Genomic DNA, 21,018 nt, shown 5'->3' on the forward strand with positions numbered 1-21,018 from the left:
TGGCATGAACGAAGCACAAGATGCACAGTGATGCTGCTTTTTGATTGATGCTTATTTGTGAAATCTGCATAGCATGTTTACTGCAGGTAAAGCTGTGGTTATGCCAGAAGCATGCCAGCAAAACTCTGTAGGTGTGTGGTTGGTGTTAAATGGTACATAGGCCACTAGTCAGAGTTTCCTCAAGCTGTATCTTGGAAATATATTAAGTAACATAATGCTAGCATATGCTAACAGGATAACCACATTCTACAGCAATGGTGGAGTTTTTGCTGTATTAAAAAACTTCCGTCTACCAAATGTAACTGCATCTGATGATAGAGATCCTGACAGAACTCATACCTTCTGCTGGCTTTTGTCTGTTATCAGTGTGGTCTCCACTCATTCTATACTCTGTTCTGCATGAGCAGATGGGATCCTACAGCTGTTTGAAAAAATTATTAGCCTTAAAGGTTGTTTTTCTGCTCTGTTTAACCATTCAGTGAGAGGGGAAATGACGGGAAAGAGAGCACCTAAGAATCACTCTACTTCAGACCTCTGGCCCAACAGGATTCATTTAAATGTTTGAGTGATGATGAGGTGAGGAGTCAAGTAAACTGGAATCTGTTCCTCAAGTCACCGTTCTCTCTCTGCCCAGAGAATAATTGATAACTCATGCACTTGCAACAGCTGAAAAAAACAGAGCAGAACATGAAACACATCCACTGTATAACATATGTGGGAAGCAAGAGAAGGAGAGTGTTAACTTTAATAGAAAATGAATTATCTGTCATTTTTGTTCCACTGCAGATGTAATTCAGCAGGGAGGCTGGATCTGCTCATTCGATAGTCTGAGACAGCATCTTGGAAATTAGCAGCCATTTCCAGCCAAGGGCAAAAAGAGGGAGCAGTAAATCTGAACAAAAGCCAGCCCAGGTTATCAAGTAAAATCCTGAGCCAGTCGGGGTCCTTGGATATTGAGTAGCTGGCACTTCTCTTCATTTAAAGAAAAAATATAGCCTTTTCTTTTTTTTCCGGGTGAAGGGAAGTACAGAGAGCAGTCATGACAAAAACTGGCAAGTAAAACCAATCTCAGCAGGATTTCACAGTTGAAAACCCATGCAAATGGCTTTTTGCTTGGATCTAGGTGTTAGTGTACTGTTGTGCATACCCATGTGTCACCAGGTTTTGGTCCCTCATTTAACATTTTCTTATAGATTTTGACTTGATCCAGAACAAATTTTTCCATCACCTTACCAGGGACAGAGGTGAGACTTAATTGGCTGTAGTTGCTGGGTCCTCATTGCCCTTTTCAAAGACTGGAGTGCCATTAGCCTTCCTCCAGTCCTCAGTCACCTCTCCTGTTCTCCATGACCTCTCTAAGATGATGTAGAGTGGCCTAAGAAGAACATTTATCTCTTTCAGAACTTGTGGGTGCATCCCATCAGGGTCCGTGGATTTATGGACATCCAGTTTGGCCAAGTAGTCTCTAACCTGGTGCTCCTCTACCAAAGGAAATTCTTCCTCACTCCAGACTTTATCTCTGTTCTCCAGGATCTGGGGTTCAAAAGGGTAGGTTTTTGCAGTGAAGACTGAGGCAAGTAAGGCATTCAGTAACTCTGCTCTCCCTGTGTCTTCAGCCACTAGGGCATCCATCTCAATCATCAGTGGGCCTACTTTTCCCCTATTCTTCCTTTTTTTGTTGATGTACTGGAAGAAACCCTTCTTGTTGTCCTTGATACTCCTTCCCAGCGTTAGTTCCAGGTGGGTCTTGGCTTGCCTTGTTGCATCCCTGCATTCTCTGACTCACTTGCTATATTCCTTCCCAGTTGACAGTCCTGTTTTCTGCGTTCTATAAATTTTCTTCTTCCCTTTAATTTTTTCCAGAAGACTCTTGCTTATCCATGCAGGTTTCTACCTTCGTTGCTTTATTTCTTCTTTATAGGGGTGCACTGGTCTTGAGCTTGGAGCAAGTAGTGTTTGGAAGTTGCCTCTCACGGGCATCCATACCTTCCAGAGCCCTGACCCATGGAATTCCGTGTCAACTTAGACATGAGGGAAGGATGGCAGTCAGTCAATGATGCTTGGATAAATTTGGAACTCCCTGTACTTTCTGTAGTTTAAATAATGCTTCTGTAATGTTGCCTTAATAAAATGCTTTTTGTTGAATATCCTGCAAATAATATCAGGAAAGGTTATTTAATGAATAATCTGACTTTTCCTTTGAAGAGGCTTGTTAACTGATCTTAACTTGGAATCTCCTTAGTGTTATTGAGAGGAATAACAGTCCTAGTGTCATTTTAGTTTGATTTCTTTCTTTGAAGGGCTGACAGCTCTCTCTCCCTTCTCTCTTGTCATCAAACATCTGAAGAGAGCTCTGTTACTGAGTGATTACTGCAGTGGTCATGGTCTTACAGAAATTTCTTCAGAAACATTTTGGTTCTACTGAACAATGAAAAATGTTCAGCTGTCTGTTATTACACTTCTTTGTACACAGTCTAAAAATGCACATGGAAATTATCAGTACATCTGTAATGGTGGGTCCCAGCTGAAATCACTTTAATCCCAATGTGAAAACATAAAATCAATTCAGAACCTTTAACCCTGATAATTTTCCACCATTTTGCATCCCTAGAATGGTATTGTTACTTTGTGGTTTTCTGTCTTAGGAAGTGCAGTGTTCTTGAGTAACAGCTTATATTGTAGCTGCTTCATATGACAGGAATTTTCTCGGTTTTATTTTTTTATCTTTTTAAAAGGAGGGGACTTTAAAATGTTGCGGAGTTCTTTTAAAGAAAAACCCATTTTACTGACACTGGAAGAACACCACACATGGTTTTATTAGAGAGGAGCCCAACTCAGCACTAAAGATTTAACTCTGAGTTTTGAAAAAAACTTCATTCTCAACTCACCACTGGCTCTCTACTATAATTTGGGTTTTTTTTCTATGTGATTCAAATAGTAGGTCTTTCAAGGTTAAATATTATAGGTTTTGTTTTGTTTTTTTTTTAAATCAACATCTGTAAGAACAGACATACCACCAAGTGTTTCGTGTTTCTGAAATCTGCATCTTTGTGCAAACCTGGACTTAGACAATAGTAGCTTTGGTACAAATTAACTTCCAGAAAGTAAAGGAGAAATTGCTTTTATCCTGTAAAGGCTGTGGAAACTATTAATTCCTGACTAACTGCAGCTTCCTCTGAAGCATTTGGTTCAGGTAACATTCAAAGATTTGATGCTGCAATTTAGGGCAGACTCTGCTACATGGCCCCAGTTGCCATCTTAGCTGTAAGATCCATGGAGCAGGGATGTGCTATTCTACTGGTACAATGTCTTGTTTCTTCATTGCTGCATATACCCCTCTCTAGATCATGAGCATTAAAAAATTAAAAAGTAAATTAACTGCATTTTGGTTAGTCTTTTCTCTGAATACAATTGAAAACAATTGTCTCCATGTAGAGTGAAGCATTTCAGCAATTAACATCTAGTACTCTAGCTGTTTATTTGATGTTTAAGACTGTTGGGTCTTAGCTCCCTGACTTCATTCCAGGATACAGATGCCTCATTCTCTCCCTGCCCTTTCAGATACCCTTCTCCTATTAAGGAGCTTTATCCAAAGCTCATTGAAGTGCTTGCATTTTCATCCAGAGGCTTTGGCTAGGGCCAGATGAGTCTAGCCAACAGAGTTCCTCATCACATTGAATTATTCCTTCCTCTCAGCCTGGTATCTAGGCAGAGCACTGATCTTTTTCCATCATTACTTCCCTCTGTAAAGTATCTTGATTATATTTTTATGAGCATACCACTTCAAGTCTATCACATTGCACAATCTGAAATTACTTAGAATGATATTGTAGTCATGACCTTTATTGTTCATTAGTGAATCAGCAGTGTAGCTTACTGTGGCTTTAAGGGAGATATATAAATTGGTTGTTATTTTCAGTGATGATTCCCTTGATTTGAACATACCAGAGTAAAGATAATTGATTGATTCATTATGTAAAAGATTGTTTCATGAAAGAGGGTGGTTTCATTTAATTTTTTTCCCCCCAACCAAACTGAGACATACTTTTTGGAATCTTTGCTAGGTTCATAGGTTCTTACCGGGTTCAGATTGGAAAGTGCTTTTCTTCTTTTTTTCTCATTAATGGCATGCAGTAGTAGCATGCACCTCTTTCATTGTGGTGTTCATCATAATCCAAGTTGAAGCTACTGCACATGGTAGTCATTGACATAGGATACATATTTGTGTTGAAAAGAAATGAAACTCTATACCTGGCAGTGCTGTCCAGACCCTCTCTTTTGTCTCTGGCTTGCCTCTGATTTCCAAGTGCTCTGCTATGACCTCTGTAAGGCATCACTCTTTCCTAGCTGTTGGCATCACTTTTTCACTGCTCAGGGATGCAGTGTTTTGAACTGATGTCTTTAAAACATTTTTTTTCTGTCTGCTGCTGTGAGTACCCTCTTCCATCTTCAGCATCTTGGTGTCTTCTGTTCTAGGTACATGACTAAGCTGGTAAAACCATGTTGCTACAGGCTGTGCTTGCTCTCTCTAGAAAGTTGCTGTGCTCCAGAGTGCTTTGTTGCTGCAAATATTATCTTGTCATCTGGCATGAAGCATGGTGTGCAGATGACAAAGAAGAAAATTGTTCAGAAGCTACAGATGTCCTCTACTACATATATTGGGGAGGGATGCACGTAGATCTGGGATACTGATGATTGGCCCAGTGCCCTAAGAGCAAAGGAGGCTTCATGCCCAGGTACCATCCTAACAAGTCCTGGTGCTGCCTCAAACCAGGAATGCATGGAAGAAAATCACATAGATCTCATCTTGCTTCATATCATCTTGGGCTCCTTGCAGACATTGCCAGGGCTAGTGTAGCTGGGAAAGAAAGCAGAGAACAGTAGCCAGACCAGGAGAGGAGAGTGGCAAAAAAAGTGGTGGGAGCTATGAGAATCTGGGCCTTGTGGAGAGAGGCAGAAAGGACAGTGGTGGATGTGCCATCTTCTCCTGTTGTCATGTCTCCCATCTCCAGCCTGTGGTCTAACATGATGTGCACTGACTTCCTGATTTGCTTTTTTTAAGGAAATGAAGTGCAGGAAATGTGTCAAGGTTCTGCCCCTCCCCACAGGAGGAGGTCACAGGTGTGACCATTTGTTTCCTGTGCACAAGAAGTTTAGCTGACCCAAGCAGTGGCCTTCATTCTGTGTATCATTCTCCAGCAGTAACTATAAACATCAAGTGTTATCAATCCTTGAAGCAGACGGTGACTGAAGAGCTTACTGTTAATTTTAGGAAGTGCAGTTATTTATAAGAGACTTAACTGAAAAGTAAAATTACTGGAAAGAAAATTTGTTCTGTCCTGTTTCAAGCCAGGTCATGATGAAAAGGGCACAGAAGTCCATGGAAGTGAGCAGTTATTTTGTGTGAATGGGCCACATAGCTTGTATATATCTATGGGCACTGAAGTTAGTGACACATACATCGGTAAAAATTCCATCTGTGCATAAGGCTGGTTTACAGTGACTGGAAGCTGTATTGTGCATTCCTTCCGTGATGCGTGGTTCAGGTCACAACACATTGTTACAGTGATGTATTTGGTAACAGTGGTGTGTGTGTGTGTCTCATTTACACACAGCCACTCTGCAGGGTGTGTTTAGCGGTTGAGGAACCAAAAAGATTCACATCTCTCTCTCATCTCTCCAGAATCTGCTTTGCTACCAGAATCTGATGCACTAAACCCACCTCATCCAAGCAAGTCAAGCCTGTCCCGGGCTGCTGCTTCAGAGAATGGCAGGAACTTTGTAAATAAAGGAAGTGATTGAATGATACACACTTCAGCACACTGCTTAACAACCTGATAACAGTTAATTACATGCAGTATTTTTAAATGCAGCAACAGGGAGATAACTCATGCAGAGATGGAGCACAGACACTTGGGCCTCTCGACTGAAGGTTAACCTCTTACTGCCCTCGTGAAAGAGCAGCTGCAGCTCCAGATCTCTCCAGCTTTGAACATTTACTGGCTATCAGTGACTCATAGATGTAGCATTTCCCCAGCTGTAGATCAGGGCAGGGGAAGTTGTGCTCAGCCTCCGTGGCTTGCAGGGACCTGTTTTGACAGAGCCAGCTGTGTGCTGGAGGCAGGGGATGCAGGGTGGCAGAACAAGGGTTGTGTCTGCTGTGGGCAGCCCGTGGAGCATCATCAGTGGAGAGTGGCTCTGCTGACTGCAGCTGCACTGATGTTCATGTAACTGTAGAAGCTCCGAAGGAAGAAACCAGGGAAAACACAGCTGGAATGGGCTGCAGTAACAGGGCACTCACAGCTGTCTGGAAGTCAGAGCAGCTGCAGTCACTGCTACTGCTTTTTTGGGCACTGAGTGGGACATCGCTGTTCCTCCCCTGGGCCTTACAGGTTTGACCCTTGTTATTTAAAGCTCAACTTCAGGATGTCTGATGTCAGAGCACCCACAAAGTTTGTCACTTAATGCAAGTCTAATTAACTGATTTGCCTACCCAAATCTGGAGATTTACACAGTTCCATAGTGGTATCTGTAAAGTTGTAACTTGAAGCTGTTTGTTATGCCCTGAGCCTTTAAATCTCAATTATTAAAGGTGTTGCTTAATGGCTGGCTGGAGGAGGGGTGGTTACCAGAGTGTTAATGAAGTGTGGCAAGCCAAGAAAGCCATAATGCCTGTTGAGTGGTTCTCACAGAAGATAATATAGGAAGGGAGGATGTAGCTCACAGGCTGTTTGTGCTGTTTAGGAGCAAATCAGTGTATGAGCAGTAGGGGAACAATGAAGTCTGAAATACTGCCCCAAGAAAGAAATAAGAGCTGTTTACTTTTAAGTCTCCCATGCCCCTCAAAAGCAGCCATCAGCCTCTGGATTTTGAGCTGTGCCTTTGTTGCAAAGCAGAAAAAATGGAATGGCAATATTCCAGTGGCTTCAACAGAATATCAGGACACAGAAAAAATCGAAATTGAGAGTCAGTAAGCCAGCTATAATCAGTTTCAAAGACAATTTTCCTTTTCTTATTGAAGAATGATTTTAGTCTCCAGTTTGTGCCATCAGAGCCAGAATTGACAGCCATGCTTCATTATGGCAATGGGAGAAAATGCTGCAAGGAATGCTTTAATTTAAATGAGAAGTGCATTAAAAAAACCCCAACAACCCTAAAAAAATACCGAACAAAAAAACAAACAACCAAAACCACTAACAAAAAAAAGCATTAAAGAAATCCTAAAAACTTGGGCATAACATGAGTAACCATTTCTTACAGTTTTTTACTAGCCTACTAAAGATCAGAGTGTGTTAAGATCCTGCTGTCTGAATAGTGAAGACCTTGGTGCCAGATTGTTATTACTTAGGAAGATTCTTATAAGGACTTCTGTTACTTGTTGAAAATAATTCTAACAGCACAGATGATTAATCACCATGCTTTAAATTCATTTCACATGAGGAATGAGAAGGGTTTATGTGTCTTTGAAAGCACTTTACCAAACCAGCATGGATAGCAGTAGCACTGTGAAGGGATAGGCAGGGGAGGCTTCCTTGCTCAGGAGGAGCTCTGCTGGAGTCTGAGCTGTGTGTTTGTTTCCTTCTGAAGAAGGATCTTGACTATGGAAACAGAATTTCTTTTAAATAAATCAGTCTCCTGAATAACTACTGGACCTTTGATTTCTACCCTGACAGCCTGAAGAAAAAAAAAAAAAAAAAAAAAAAAAGAAAAAAAAAAAAAAAAGTGGACATCTGCGGTAGATGTTAGTGTGGCAAGGAGATCTGGATGGTATTTCTGACTTTTTTGCTGCTGCTGTGCTGGGGCCAGCAGTGGGGTCTCACCTCTCTCTGTCTCTCTGTCTCTCTCCCTGCCTCCTTTAGAGGGAAGTGGCTCTTCTAGAGGCAGGGTTAGCAGTGTCCCCATGGCTATTGAAGCTATTGCACACTGATGCCATACAAACAATACAGAGTGATTTCACTTTAGCACCTGTCCCCAGTGGTGGCAATTCTGCATCCATTCAGTACTTCTTTGTATTGCTTTGTGTCTGCATTGAAATGCAAATTCAGCTGAGAAACCTAAACATTTGCTCCTCTTGCTGGTCTAGGATGACATCCTTTAAGAAGTTTTCATCCTTCTAATGTAAGTTGGCTGGCATCATACTCATTTAGTCTTTAGGAAGAGCTTTTGCCCCTGTTGATCTGCAAACCAAAAGACCAAAGGGACCTTAAAATCTCATCCAAGTCTCTCTCTCAACAGAGCATGGGGGTTCCTGGGGAGATTGAGAGTAGGTTACCAATGCCATAAGGTTAATGACTCAAATGGTATTATGTTGTGTTGAATAATGAGTAACATGTGAAATAACACATGTTGTAATGATTCCCTGCTTAAAGTACTAATCTAGGTTAAGATCCCTTTAAGCTTGAAGAGATCACAGCACAGTGATGTCTTGTTCAATAGGTGCTACTTTATTTCATGCCTTCTGGTAGAAGAGGTGTATCATGTCTGAGAGCACATGAAGAAAACAAGCGGGGAATTGAGTAGGAAGGATTATTGAGGTAGTTGTTTTAAATTCTTATTGGCCATTTATAGAGTATGGGGTAGCATATTCAGGTTTTCATTGCTGTTGATTTGAGGGTTTTAATCCTGATTATCACAGTTTCTATATGTATACGTTTGCTGTAGAGAAGGAATGAAAGGGGAGCTTAGTGTGTGGGATGAGATTATCAGAAGCTGAACTAGGATCTGCTGTGGAAAACAAACATGCTGGAGCAAAGGAGCAACACAGTGGTTTATGGCTTTGTTAATGATGGGAGGGGATTTAGTTAAATGACACTGAATTCTGATGTTAACCAGTCTAAGACATAGATTGCTGCAGTAGGGATTGAGAGCAATCAGTTTATTTGCTTGCAAAATACACTATTCATGCTGTCATAAGAAATATAATCTTACAACGAACTTTTAAACCTCTCACACTACTATTATCCTGTCTTACAGTTGCTTCTGCAGTCTGCTTATCTGCATGGAAAACTAGGATCTGACTAAACTTTATGCTTGGGCTGGGATGTAAAAAAAAAGCCGGATACCAGAGTGTCTCCAGTTGCTAAGAACTGCCCAGGGAGCTGCTGGGGTCTGACATCTCTCAAAATCTGACCCTCTGCAAATATTAAACGACTTTGTTCTCCAGCCTCCTTAAGGCTACAATTCAACTAGAGTAATATAAGCATAGCTGTGCACTTATCTTCTAGGATTGTGGTGCTTTTACTGTTTGTTTCTAAATATTTTAAGCTGTAAAGCTGTAGAGAGAAAAAAAACTAATCACAGAAAAACTAATCAAATAATCATCTTACTGGTTCAGGCCAGTCAAGGCCACCATAAAACTTCGCATGCAAGGCAAGAGAATCAGCCCTGCCTGCATTGCATCTGCAATGTAGTCTTGCTTGACTTTCAAAGAAACTTGTACAGATCCCTCTTCCTTCAAATGCAAACCAAATATGAATTCCTTAAATAGGGGAGAGAAAGGCTTTTTTTCTCTTTTTATTTACCCCTGTAACACAGGACATGAAATGATCATTATTTTCATGGCTATGCAGAGCCTATAGAAGTTAAAGATATGTAATATGCATTGCAGAGTGTTCTGCTAATCCAGTCCAACCGCAGTCGTGCCTGGCCAGGGATGAGGGTCTGGTAACTAGAAACCTGATGCTGAAGGAATTCCAAACACAGTCCTCAAACAAAAAACAGCTCTCTCTGCATGCCATGTGCTATACGAGAGCCAGGGATTGTATTCGTTTACATTATCTGATTTTTCAGTCTTGCATTGTTGGTAAAAGAACAGGAGAAGGAATCACCTCCACCAGCTCTGCCTATAAGTAATCTGTGTTTGGAGTGTTTGAAATTAGTATGTCATTGCTAGACATCTGCCTTCTTCTGAGAGGTACAATCCTCTCTCACAGGCAGCAACCACTGAGTACTGCCTTGGGCTGCGGATTTTTCCCAGCACTAAGATACCAAATTTTATTTCCTGTGGCTTTTTAAATGCAAAACCCATCATTGGCTATGGGAAGTATTGGTCTGAAATGAAAAAGTGTTGTCATAGGAGTATCTCATCTGTTAAGATACAGAGATAGACTTTAATGAAGCTCAGAGTAATGCAGTGATTTAATTTTTTTATTATTATTTATTTATATTCTCATTGAATATCAAGCAACAGAAGTTCTGAGTGCCACTGACTACAATAGGACTATGGTGTCTTTAGCACTGTATCTGGAGAGATAGGGACCATGTAGTCTTTTCAGTCATTTGTTTTATTGTATGCTGAGAAGAGCTTTACAAAGACACAGTGTAATGTATTTGATACTGTGAGATTGTTTGTTTGCATAAGGTAATTCTTAAGTGAGCTTCTCCTTTTTCCTCTAAAAGTATATCCTGCTGGCTGAGAACAATTGTATGCAATCGTGATGCATACAATAGAGTTCTTCAGGGAGAATCTGAACAAAGATAGGAGCTTGTTGCTTTCTCCTACTCTTTAATCACAGCCTGGGCTGCCTGATACCATTAGCCAGATTCTCTGTATATCTTGCCTAAACATAAAAGAGACTGCAGCCAAACGTGGATTTTCTATTTGCCACTTAGTGTCTGTCTTTGAAGTTTATTTCAAGAAGTACTCACTGAAAAACTAAGAAGGTATTTTTCATGTGAATTTATATTCCTTGCAAAGTATTTCTTCAGCAGTGAGAAGGAGACAGTGATGTAGGAAGAGAGCATTCCATTCCTTGCTTTTTACCAGTTACTTAAGAGGGTGACCTCTGTGATTCTTCCTGTAGAACAGAGGCAAGAAAAACTCTTTTTCATGATGAAGTCCAAACCCTCAAAATGATGGGGCACAGTGTGAACAGCCAGACCATCATTTTGCTTTCCTTTCAGATAACCCAAGCATGTGTCTCGTGCCTTATGTTATAGGTGACCTGCAAATGGGGGTTAACAATGAAACAGTAAACCCAAAATGGAATTATTTTTTTAAGCATTGGGTATCCACACCGTTCTGTTCTGTGAGATTCTTTGCAACTGAAGAATTACTGAAACAGGCTTTACTGCAGAAAACAAAAAGAGTGTTAGTTAGGTTTCTTGAGACCTACAGGTACCTGTTTACCTTCAATTACTAAATATTATTTTGCGTAAAAGGAGCCCTTCTTAAATATTCCAGATTCTTTGGTTCATCTTCAAATAAGTCCAGGAGCTCTTAAAAGTCTGCAGTAAAGCCAGAAAATATTAGATTTTATATGCTTTGAGTCTGGAAGGTAAATAAAGCAGGGACAGGAAAACAATCTACTTCAGGCTTTAAATCGTCATGGAGAAAATAACAATATGTGCACTATTCATTGAACATGTTACACAGTGTATGTGAACTACTGTGTGCACTTAGAGCTCAAAATGGATCACAGTTCTTAACTGGTGAGTACTTTAAAAGATAATCCACTGTAGCTGCTAACTGGCGAGTACTTTACAAGAGAACCAGTGTAGTTGCTAGCTGGCATGTGAAATTATATAGCAAAACATGTTTGCAGCTACCTGTGTGTGTGATATCTATAACATTTCTGAAGGGGAAGGTGACATTTCACTTCCTAACAATAATATGAATGCTTTAAGGGGTGCCTTGCCTATGGCATTTTTGAAGAGGTTATTTTCACACTGCACTACCAGTTTCACTCCTTTCTTGAACTTGGCACTCCTGCCTTCTTTTTCTTAGACTGCTTCCTTCAGCAGCAGCCTCTGCTTTAGCTAGACCCACATCACTGATGCATCTTCCAGTAGGAGCTAACAGAGCTGAACTATCAGCAGAAACACTTTCTGGGCTCTTATATTGGTTCCTCCCCAGGATGTTGTGTCAGCTTCCCTGCCTTCTGCCTGCCATTAATTTCACTGGACCCCCAGGTCAAACAAACGGCAAAAAAATCTGGAATACAGTTGACTCTCAGAGAGCCTCTCCTCCTCTCTCAAGAGGCCATGCTCCTAGCCTGGTCCTTTTGAGTGGCTGGACCTGCTTGACCTAGTTTGTGGATTTTTGATCATTCCCTCGGGTCACTGATTTTCCACTTGAGGTTATTGGTTTGACCCCCAAAGCATGGGTCACGTGGGAGGTCTGATATGGCCCTGTGAACTCTGAACTCATCAGAAGCCAACAAAAACAGTGAGGGAGGGGAGAAGAATTTCATTAGGACCTCCTCAAAGGTGGCAACATCTGCCAAGTGAAAAGGCAGAAGTTGTTTCTTGCAGAAACAAACATAGCATCTACAAGGGGCTGCCAAGTAGAAAGCATTTGGTTTGAGTTGTGACAAAATCTTTAACAGCCTATACTTTCACACCATGAGTTATCAAATGAAAATGATGTCCCTGCTTTTGCTGTCACAAACTACTCCCAGTGTCCCAAACTTATTCTTAATGGAGACAGCTTTTCTGATGGTGAATTTGACTCACTTGGGGAAGGAAGGACTGTTTTTTTACTGTCTTTTAAGACTTTTCAGGTGGAGGTTCATGAAGACCCTCAGGCAGTTCATTTGCACTGTGAGCAGCTTCCCAAGAGCTGACCAGGCATGGCTGGTAGGTGGGGAAGACTAAATCCTCAGGAAATAACTCGGCTTTAACATGCAGTGCTGGTCATAAAAGGGAAGTGTCATTACTGTAGCATGTGTATCTGCATAGATAACACCCCTGGGATTGCCAAGGGAAGTGAGCTGGGGAGTGTGGTGCAGTCACAAGGATATTTTTCATGAAATTTCCCCTGGTCATGTTGCCAGAGGTTTCCCAACATTTTACTCATGCAAGAGTTCTATATCACTGCTTGAATTATTGCAAGGCCACCAGAAAACCTCACCTGTCTTCCTGAGACTTTCCTTAAGTATCCATTTGAAGTAGATTCAAGCCTTGTCTCCATGTACAACCTCTCCTTCCAGCTGCCAGGCCCTGATTCTGGAAAAGACACTCAAGATTGATACCACCTATAGGCATTTCACCCACAGAAAAGGGAAAGTGGTGCTGAGAATGAACAGCTTGGATGTTTGTTTATTTTTTAAAGAAAGATTATATATGTTCCTCTCTGCAGTTCATTTACACAACCAGAGACTCTATTTCCTGTAAGTTAACCAGAACTGGATTTAGTTTTGTACCATAGGTAACAGCAATGGAAATCTGAAGGCAGGAGTTCAGGCAGCTTAGGCACATGCCTCAGGTCTGGCACACTTCAGTCAAAGCTGCTGGAATGTGCTGTCCTCTCCATAGCCACAGCTTCTGAGTCAGCAGTGTCACACTGTCCCTAGAACTGGACCAGCTGAGCTTTCCAGGAAGCAGGTCTTGTGGCTGGATGACCAAACACATTCCCCTCTTTTCCTGCACCAGCCAGACCTCTGGTGTGAGTTGAACGCTCAGTAGGTGATGCTTGGTGGCTCAGTCCTGTTCTCAGCAGTCATCTTTGTACCAGTTAATCTTGAATTTGTTATTTTAGAGTAATTAACTTTGCAGTTAAAGCTCTGTCCAAAAGCTACCTGGCTCTTCCATGAATTCTGAATCCCTTTTTAATGTGATCCACAAGAATTTGGTTGGTTATTGCTGCTGATGAGAACATCTTGTAAAATATAATATGTGGATTTTTAACAGTATCTGTACATTAAAAGGTGATGGGTGTAGGTTTGACATTTGTTCCTGTCATTTGTTTGACACAAAGCAGTTCCTACTGTCACAGAAACCTTTTCTGATTGGAAGTGTATTTTTACACAGAGAGGAATTACAAGCTGAGTGTGATGAGACTGACTGTTGAACAAGTCTTCATATAGAAATACATGGAGCAACTCTTTGGCTCTGTGGAAATCAGGCTTTGTTGCAAGGTGTGTGTGAGCAAAGCACAGCTGTCTAATACATGTGGCTAAGGGTACTTTTAATATCTCAGAGGGTGCCTTCAGGCTCTTCAGCACTTTGTCTGGACTGTCTCACAGAGAGAGAGAGGAGAGGGGGAAAAAAAGCTGAGAGTGCCTGTCTTTTATAATGTTGTGTTTTTAAAGCACAAAGTCTCTGGGGAGCATAGGGTCCTAAAAGTCCAAGGCCTGGAATTCTTCCTTTTGCTCTCTCCATTTTAAACAGGAAACATTTGCACTAAGTAATTCCAGGGGGAGAATTGTAGGTTCATTTCAAGGCAGATAATGTTTGTTCATTGCCCGTGTCCATGATTTACTCCATGCGCTTAAACAAGTGCAGCAGAAAACCATATGTTTTATTTTACTTCATGCTAAACAAGTTGCAGTGGAGCCTGGGAGCCCAGATTAGGAAAGGGGGAACATGCTTGTAAAATCTCAGTGTGAACAAAAGAGAGGCATTCATGATTGTGAACACCTGACTTGCTGCACCAGAATGATTACTTTTTTAATAAATCTGTGCAAAGAATATTTAAACAGTTGATGAGTTCAGTCCCAAAGCCACAGAGCAGGTGTAACTGATTTGTAGTTTCAGCCCCTGTTTTGGTCAAAACTCTGCCATCTTCCTTCAGCTCTCACTCAGAAAGAAGCTTTGTCTGCAGTCAATGAGAGGTTTTGCCCAAAGTGCAGACATTGGCAGAGTGGCAAAACCCCCTGAGTTGAACTTTTGGACATGCTCTGGTGACGTGTCTGTGAGAATATTTATTTTTACCATTTCAAAAGCATCACAAGTTAAGCTGTACTAGGAAAAATATCGGTGCTTCATTAGGGCATATTGTGGAATTTAGATGCAGAAAGCCACAGGGAAGGCTCCATGGCACATTTTCAAGGATGACATGTTCACATGTTGCTTTTCACATGAACTGCAGTTTGTCAGATCCATACTGATGCAGGTAAGCTACAGGTCTGTTGTAATATCAGGCCTTCTGGATCACAGGAGTGGGTTTTTTAAAATCCCATTGGCAGCTCACCCATTAAACACAGGTGTTGTAGCCTGACATCCCTAGTGTTTCTTCCAGAAGTTGCAGTTTTTCCAGCTCTGGTGTTTGGAAAGTTTTACAATCTGACATGTTATGACAAAAAATAGTTGGAAATGGCTTGGAAAGCATGAATATTTGTGCATGTAAAGCTTACTGTATTTGCAGACTTGCAGACCCAACTCATCTGTTTGTCCTCAGGCTAGATAAGACTCAGTCAAACATGGATTGTTTAAAGGAGTTTTGTTTCCATTATGACAAATGGATCACATGAGGCTGACTCTGTGAGCTGAAGGGCTCCAGTGCTTCCCCAGTGCACAAGGGCTGTGATGTGTGTTGGACCTTTCCTCCAGCATCCTGGATGTTACAGACTTCTGTAGCATACAGGTGGGAGGCTTGCTGTCCTTCAGGAGTTCTTTCGATTCATCTGGACTTGTCATGCTTGAGATGGCATTTCATTTCCCAAAGTAAACATAGGCTGTGAGTACAATAATGTGGCACTGGCCTAGTGGACTGCCTTTTGATGTCCTTTATTATGTTTTTCCTCCTCAGGCGTGGACCAGCAGAGCCACTGCAATATTTAACAGGGCCACGAGTAGTATACAAAGAGAGAGATCTTCCCTGCTACCAAGGAGGACAGCCTCTTGTCCACTCATCTAAGGGGAACTACAAGCATGCACTGGACACAAGAGTGGCAGAATTGAGATACCCCCAGTACTACCCAGCCCAGCCCATCACAAACCAGCATAAAGGACCCCTCCGGCAGGACATCCCACCCTCCCCTCCTCAGTCCCGCCGAGCACCGGATTATCATGAAGTTGTCCAACATCGTGGGACCAGTCCAGACCAGTACAAGTACAGGCAACAGGATCCCAGGCAGAAGAACCCCATGACTGCAGCTGTATAGCCACATACTGGACTTGGCAGCACAGCCCCATAGGAATCCTGTGGGACATCATCCTGGTAGAGTTACTCCCAAGCGTGGCTGCCTGTAAGAATGGCACAGGAGACCTGGAGTAATTCTTATTGAGCTGGGCTCAGCATAGGTGCTTTCTAACAAGTGAACTAAAACCACGTGAGATACAGTATATTTTGAATATTTGAGGTACCAGACAGTTAAATATTTTTTAATTCCTTTTAAAAATAGAAACGGGCTGCTAGAAATGAAGTGCAACACTTAATACACCTCAGGGCTATTTACTGAATCCAGTTACACTTTTACAGTACTTAACTGTCTGTATGAGGGCAATGGTGTCATCAGAGTTTACTTCAGAGTGCTGTTGTAGAGCCTTTCAATGAGAGCATAGCATGCAGAGTGAACTTTGTGCAAAACTGAGACCCTTGGGTAATGCAATTGTGAGTCAGCAAGGGACATTCCAGGCATCTTCAAACTGTGTTTTAAGGTTGCTGCAGTTCCAGATTTGTCATCTGGCTTCCTCCTTCTGTTTGGTAGTGGCAGCATTTATCTTGTAGCCTTGATTTTTTTTTTTTTTTTTTGCAGTTTGTGTAGCAAGGTACTCCTCTTCTTGCACCTGCTGCATTTTGAGTGGGGCAAGTACCTACCCATCATGCTGGGGCAGGTTCAGAGAGGAGAAGGAGGCAGGCAGCCACCTGAGAAACGTGTGTCTGCAGATGTGCCTGCGTGTGCTTGTGCATTTCATAGGAGTGTGCAGCCTTTAATGTAAATCCTGGAGACTGTCAGTAAGTGTCACTCTTGGGGTTCAGTGGAGCTGGCCTATGAGAAGTGGCTGAGGAGGTGACCATGGCCATGGACTCCATAACTCAATGTATTAAGTTACTGTATCAGGTGGTGCCTTGGCATCCTGGCCTTCTCTGGCCAGGGTTCAGCAGCATGTCCTGCCCTGAGAGTCTCTGCTGCTGGAAGGCACCTGTCAGAGGGGGGCCCATCCTCATCCCCAGAGTGCAGCGTGGCCTCAGGAAGCACCAGGCTGCTGCCATGTGCCAAACCACTCGGGTTCCAGCAGCCAGGGGCCATCAGACCAGTGGGGAAAAGGGATTTTCATAGTAAGAAGTGAGGGAAAAGGCAAGGAAAGCAACAAGGAGGGCTTTCAAGACCCTGGAGCCCCGGAGGAAAAGGAGAGAAGAGCTACTTGTAGCAGGTTATTTTCATTATTTTCAAAGCCTAGAAAGAGAAAAGGTGTGGGTGAGGAGGCAGAGCCAGCAGTGCAGCAAGAGCTGTGAGGGGACAGGGTACTGGGGTAGGTGCCAGCTCTTCGCCCTGCTCATCCTGAGCTTGCTCTGTAGCCAGACAGCCTGGGAAGAGGTCAGAAATACATGTCCCCAGCCACAGGGACCTGTGCCACCCAGGCAGACAGTGCTGTGGGTGCTCAGAGATTTGTCTGAAGGATTTTGTCACATGAAAACCATACCATCCTGCCACCTACAAATGTATTTTGTGAAGTTTCCAAGTGTCCTTAATTCCTCAATTTCTGCCTTTTCGGAGTGTTCCAACTGTTTGGGCTCTTCAGGGAGAGACTGTGACCTGGCCAAGGATTAAACATCTCAATTGTGTCTTTTTTATATCTTTGATATGCAACAGATTAAATCACATAGGTAACTTCCCAGGTATTAAATATCACTGGCAAGGTTTTTCCTGTTAGGACTGTGTTACATTACTAGATATTCCTGGAAAGGTTTATTAGAGTAAGTGGTTTGTGAGGCACAGGACAGGGTGCTGCTTGCCAGGGGCCACCACTGGTGGGTTAATGGCCCTGATAAGAAGCTGCATGTAATCTCAGTCAATGTTTCCTCTGTGCTATAAATGCTGGTGAGAGACTCACATAACCCTGAGGCACAGGGAGCACTTGCATCTGCCCAGCTGGCTCTGACATTTGTGTTCACACTGATCTCTAACCACGAGCTGGCCTGGGAAGGAGGAGAGAGGAGACAGCTTTGGGATGGAGTGGGGTACATCTCCATGACTGAAATATGGGGCTGGACTCCCTGGGGTGGGGGCAGGTGCAGCTCTAAATCCAGTCAAGAGGAAGCATTGGTAGGAGGGAGAGAGGAAGAATGCAACCAATTATAAAGTAAGTGTGTTTGGGTCTTGTTCTATTTCTTTCTGCCCCCTTCCCTAGTAATGTAGGAGGGGAAATCCTCTGGAGGGAGGGCTGGATGTAAAGCTGGATGTCTCTCAGTACACTCCATAAATAAGACACATTCCCCAGGGAAACTCTGCCTGTCATGTACGTGCTGTACACAGCCTTGTACTTCTCTCCAAGAGTTTTAGATGCTGTAGGATACTCAGCCAGGACTTGGCAGCCGCAGGGAAGCCACTGGAGTTATGAAGGCCCTCTGAAAGCAAAAACAAATTAAAATACTTTCCTTTCCCTCCTTGAAATGTAACTCTTGATACATTTGATCCAGCTGTAAAGAAACTAATATGTTTGCGACAGTGGCTTTATCAAGCCAGGCCACAATTAAGAACAGCTCTGACTATAAGCTGCTGCCTTTATAATTCTCTCAACTAATCCCTCAAATGGCATCACAGCACAGCAAACAGAACTTATTTACAGTATTTCAAGAGCCAGGGCCAAGTAAAATCTGCATGGAAACAGCTTCTGAGTAATTTATAGCCTCTGAAGGACCTGCACAATCATCTCCCTGTAACCTGAATCTCTCCTTAAGAGCTGCCCTTGACTGCATCAGCTCCACTCAGCTGAGGTAGACAGATCAAACTAACACTTTCTGAGCTGTTGATCTTACCCAGCAGGTTGCATCCTACAGGTGAGGAGTTAAGGAGGAAGAACAGACTGACCTAGCTGGGTAAACAAGACCAAAAAGTATTACTGAACATCTTGTCAGTCTCTGGTGCCATTGTTCTGGGAGAAAATTGCCATTTGCTGGTTAAATATCTGGTAGAGGTATGCTATTTTCAAAAGTATAATGTGTAACTACAAGTATAATCAGCTTCTCTGCAGTGTAAAATGTATGATTTTAGCACCATATTGTGGAAAAGTATGTACCGTGCAAAATTCATGAGGTGCTACAACTGATGGTTGAAAATACACACTTGTAAAATCCAAAAGAGCTGTTAAGTAACAAGTTGTTCTTTTCCCCATATGTCCATATGTTTGGGAAAATTATGAGTCTCAAATGTTCTTGACACGTAATTTTCTTGCACTCCCTCATCCCAAACGTGCCAGTCCAGCAGTGAAGTTCCTGATGCAGCAGGGGTGAAGGGAGGGTTTGGGTTTGCCACAGGAGCATCCAGCCCTAAGTGTGCATGTGAACAGGAGTCGAGAGAAGGGGGAGAGAAGCCTGCTCCTGCCTGAAGCTGGAAGCTTTGATTTCCTGTGCTGGTGGTGTGCAGCCTACATTTCTGGCTCTGCTGTGAAGCCAGCCAGGCCCAGCAGTTGAAAAATTAAGAGACAGAAAAGGAGCCTGTGGATTTTCTGAGTGACCACCCACTAGTGAGCCGTGATCTTGATCTGCAAAATGACATTACCACTGTGATACATTATGATGCAGAAGTCTCTAGGCATCTCTCAAATACATAAAAAAAATATCAGATGTCCTTTGTGGGGGGAAAAAAAAAGAGAGAATTCAGTATTTTCTTTTGAAAAAAAAAAAAAAGGCTTCTGCATTGGAAAAGTGCATACAGCCCTGAATTCCAATTCACTCCAGCTTCTTAATCTAGAAATAGCTTCACATGCTGCCTAATTTTTTTACAAATGAATTGTGCTACCTCCTCCTCCCTGCCATCACAGATTTGTTATCAGTCAGTGCTGTGAATCCTCTGCCAGGGCCACATCCTGACGCTCAGCTCTGAGCAGCAGCTGCTTTGCACTTCCAAAAGGCCCTACACCTGTGTTCACATCACAGTTGTTCTGCAGTCTCTAAGCCTTATGTGCAAAATCAGAAGTGCTATTCACTGTCTCTGCATAGAAGAGGCTTTCTAAGACACTATTCTGTTATTGTGAGGGAGAGAGAAGTGTTTGTGATCTGACAATACCCATGTGTTCTAAGTGAAACGTTTTTAATATGTGCGTGATTGTTTTGGGGAGAAATTCAACACCCAATTTGAGAGGTTTTTTTTTTCTAGTACCACATCAAAGATTTTGATCTTTTGTTACATATGGCTATACAAAATTCACCTGGTTTATTTTGCATTAAAATAAAGGCTTTAAGACTATGTATTTATGTATTTATACGTGGAGTCTTTTGGTTCTTTGTATCTACACAGTCATCCTCATGCCAGGTTGTGGTTTGATATTAGATCGTGTGATCAGATCAGAACTGGTAAGGTGGCTTCTTTGTTTTTTAAAAAACAAAACCACCACAGACCCCAACTTGATTCTCTCTCAAATCCGGATTGTTTTCAGTTGTAGAGCTGGAGTCCTGATTTCGTAGCCCTGGCTGAAAGTTAGAAGTGAAGGAGAAGTGCCTTGCCACCTCAGCAAATTTCAATGTACACAACTGCATGTTCATTGCTGAAATTGCCAAGACAGTTTCGTCTCAACATCAAGCTCTTCTCTTGGTAACAGCTGAGGTGTTCTGTGGCCATGTAGCAGGTAAGAGGTCCAGGCAGCTGGGGTTATATTTCAGCAAGAGCAGTGCAGCACTATTGTGCCTCAGGATTTGCCAGGACTTCTGGAAAGTTTTAAAGGTCTCAAATTTAACTTGAGGTACATGGATCATTTCACTGAAACTGATGACACTGCTTTTCATATTCCAGATTATGTGCAAGCATAAATCTTTGTAGGATCAGAGCTATGGGCTGGAGAGCACACTGAGATTCAGGAAAGTGTTTTGTTAGATTAAGTAATTTTCAGAATAGCAGATATTTAAGTGAAAAAGCCACTAGAACAGGAAAAAGGAGGAGATAGCCTTTCTGAGATGAAAAGTTTTACTACGAAGAAAAATGAAAGAGTAAAAGAGCATAACAGACAGAAAAGTGCAGAAAGTTTACAACACAAGATCTAGCAGAAATTGCAGTAATGGTTCAGTAAAAATAAATACATACTGGACACTAAAACATTTTGAATGCAGATGTTGGTATTTATGACCAGGACAGTTCATGGGCAACTCTGAGTCAGTTTAGCATGTATTATATTGTAAATCACGTAGATGCCAATTGT

At 42.2% G+C, this 21,018-nt stretch overlaps 1 protein-coding gene across 5 annotated transcripts in view; it reads left to right on the forward strand.

Moving 5' to 3' along the window:
* PARD3B (par-3 family cell polarity regulator beta) overlaps positions 1–20,088 on the forward strand; it is a 375,207-nt gene extending 355,119 nt beyond the window's left edge. For 4 of the 5 annotated variants that reach the window (XM_071747007.1, XM_071747008.1, XM_071747010.1 and 1 more), the window contains one exon: positions 15,470–20,088. In XM_071747007.1, the coding sequence (XP_071603108.1) occupies positions 15,470–15,824 (355 nt within the window). In that variant the 3' untranslated portion in view covers positions 15,825–20,088. The remainder of the gene's footprint in view (positions 1–15,469) is intronic. The other variant, XM_071747012.1, reaches the window with a different exon arrangement.
* Positions 20,089–21,018: the final 930 nt, after the last annotated feature.

Source organism: Heliangelus exortis, chromosome 6 (genome assembly GCF_036169615.1).
Source record: "Heliangelus exortis chromosome 6, bHelExo1.hap1, whole genome shotgun sequence".
Taxonomy (NCBI): domain Eukaryota; kingdom Metazoa; phylum Chordata; class Aves; order Apodiformes; family Trochilidae; genus Heliangelus; species Heliangelus exortis.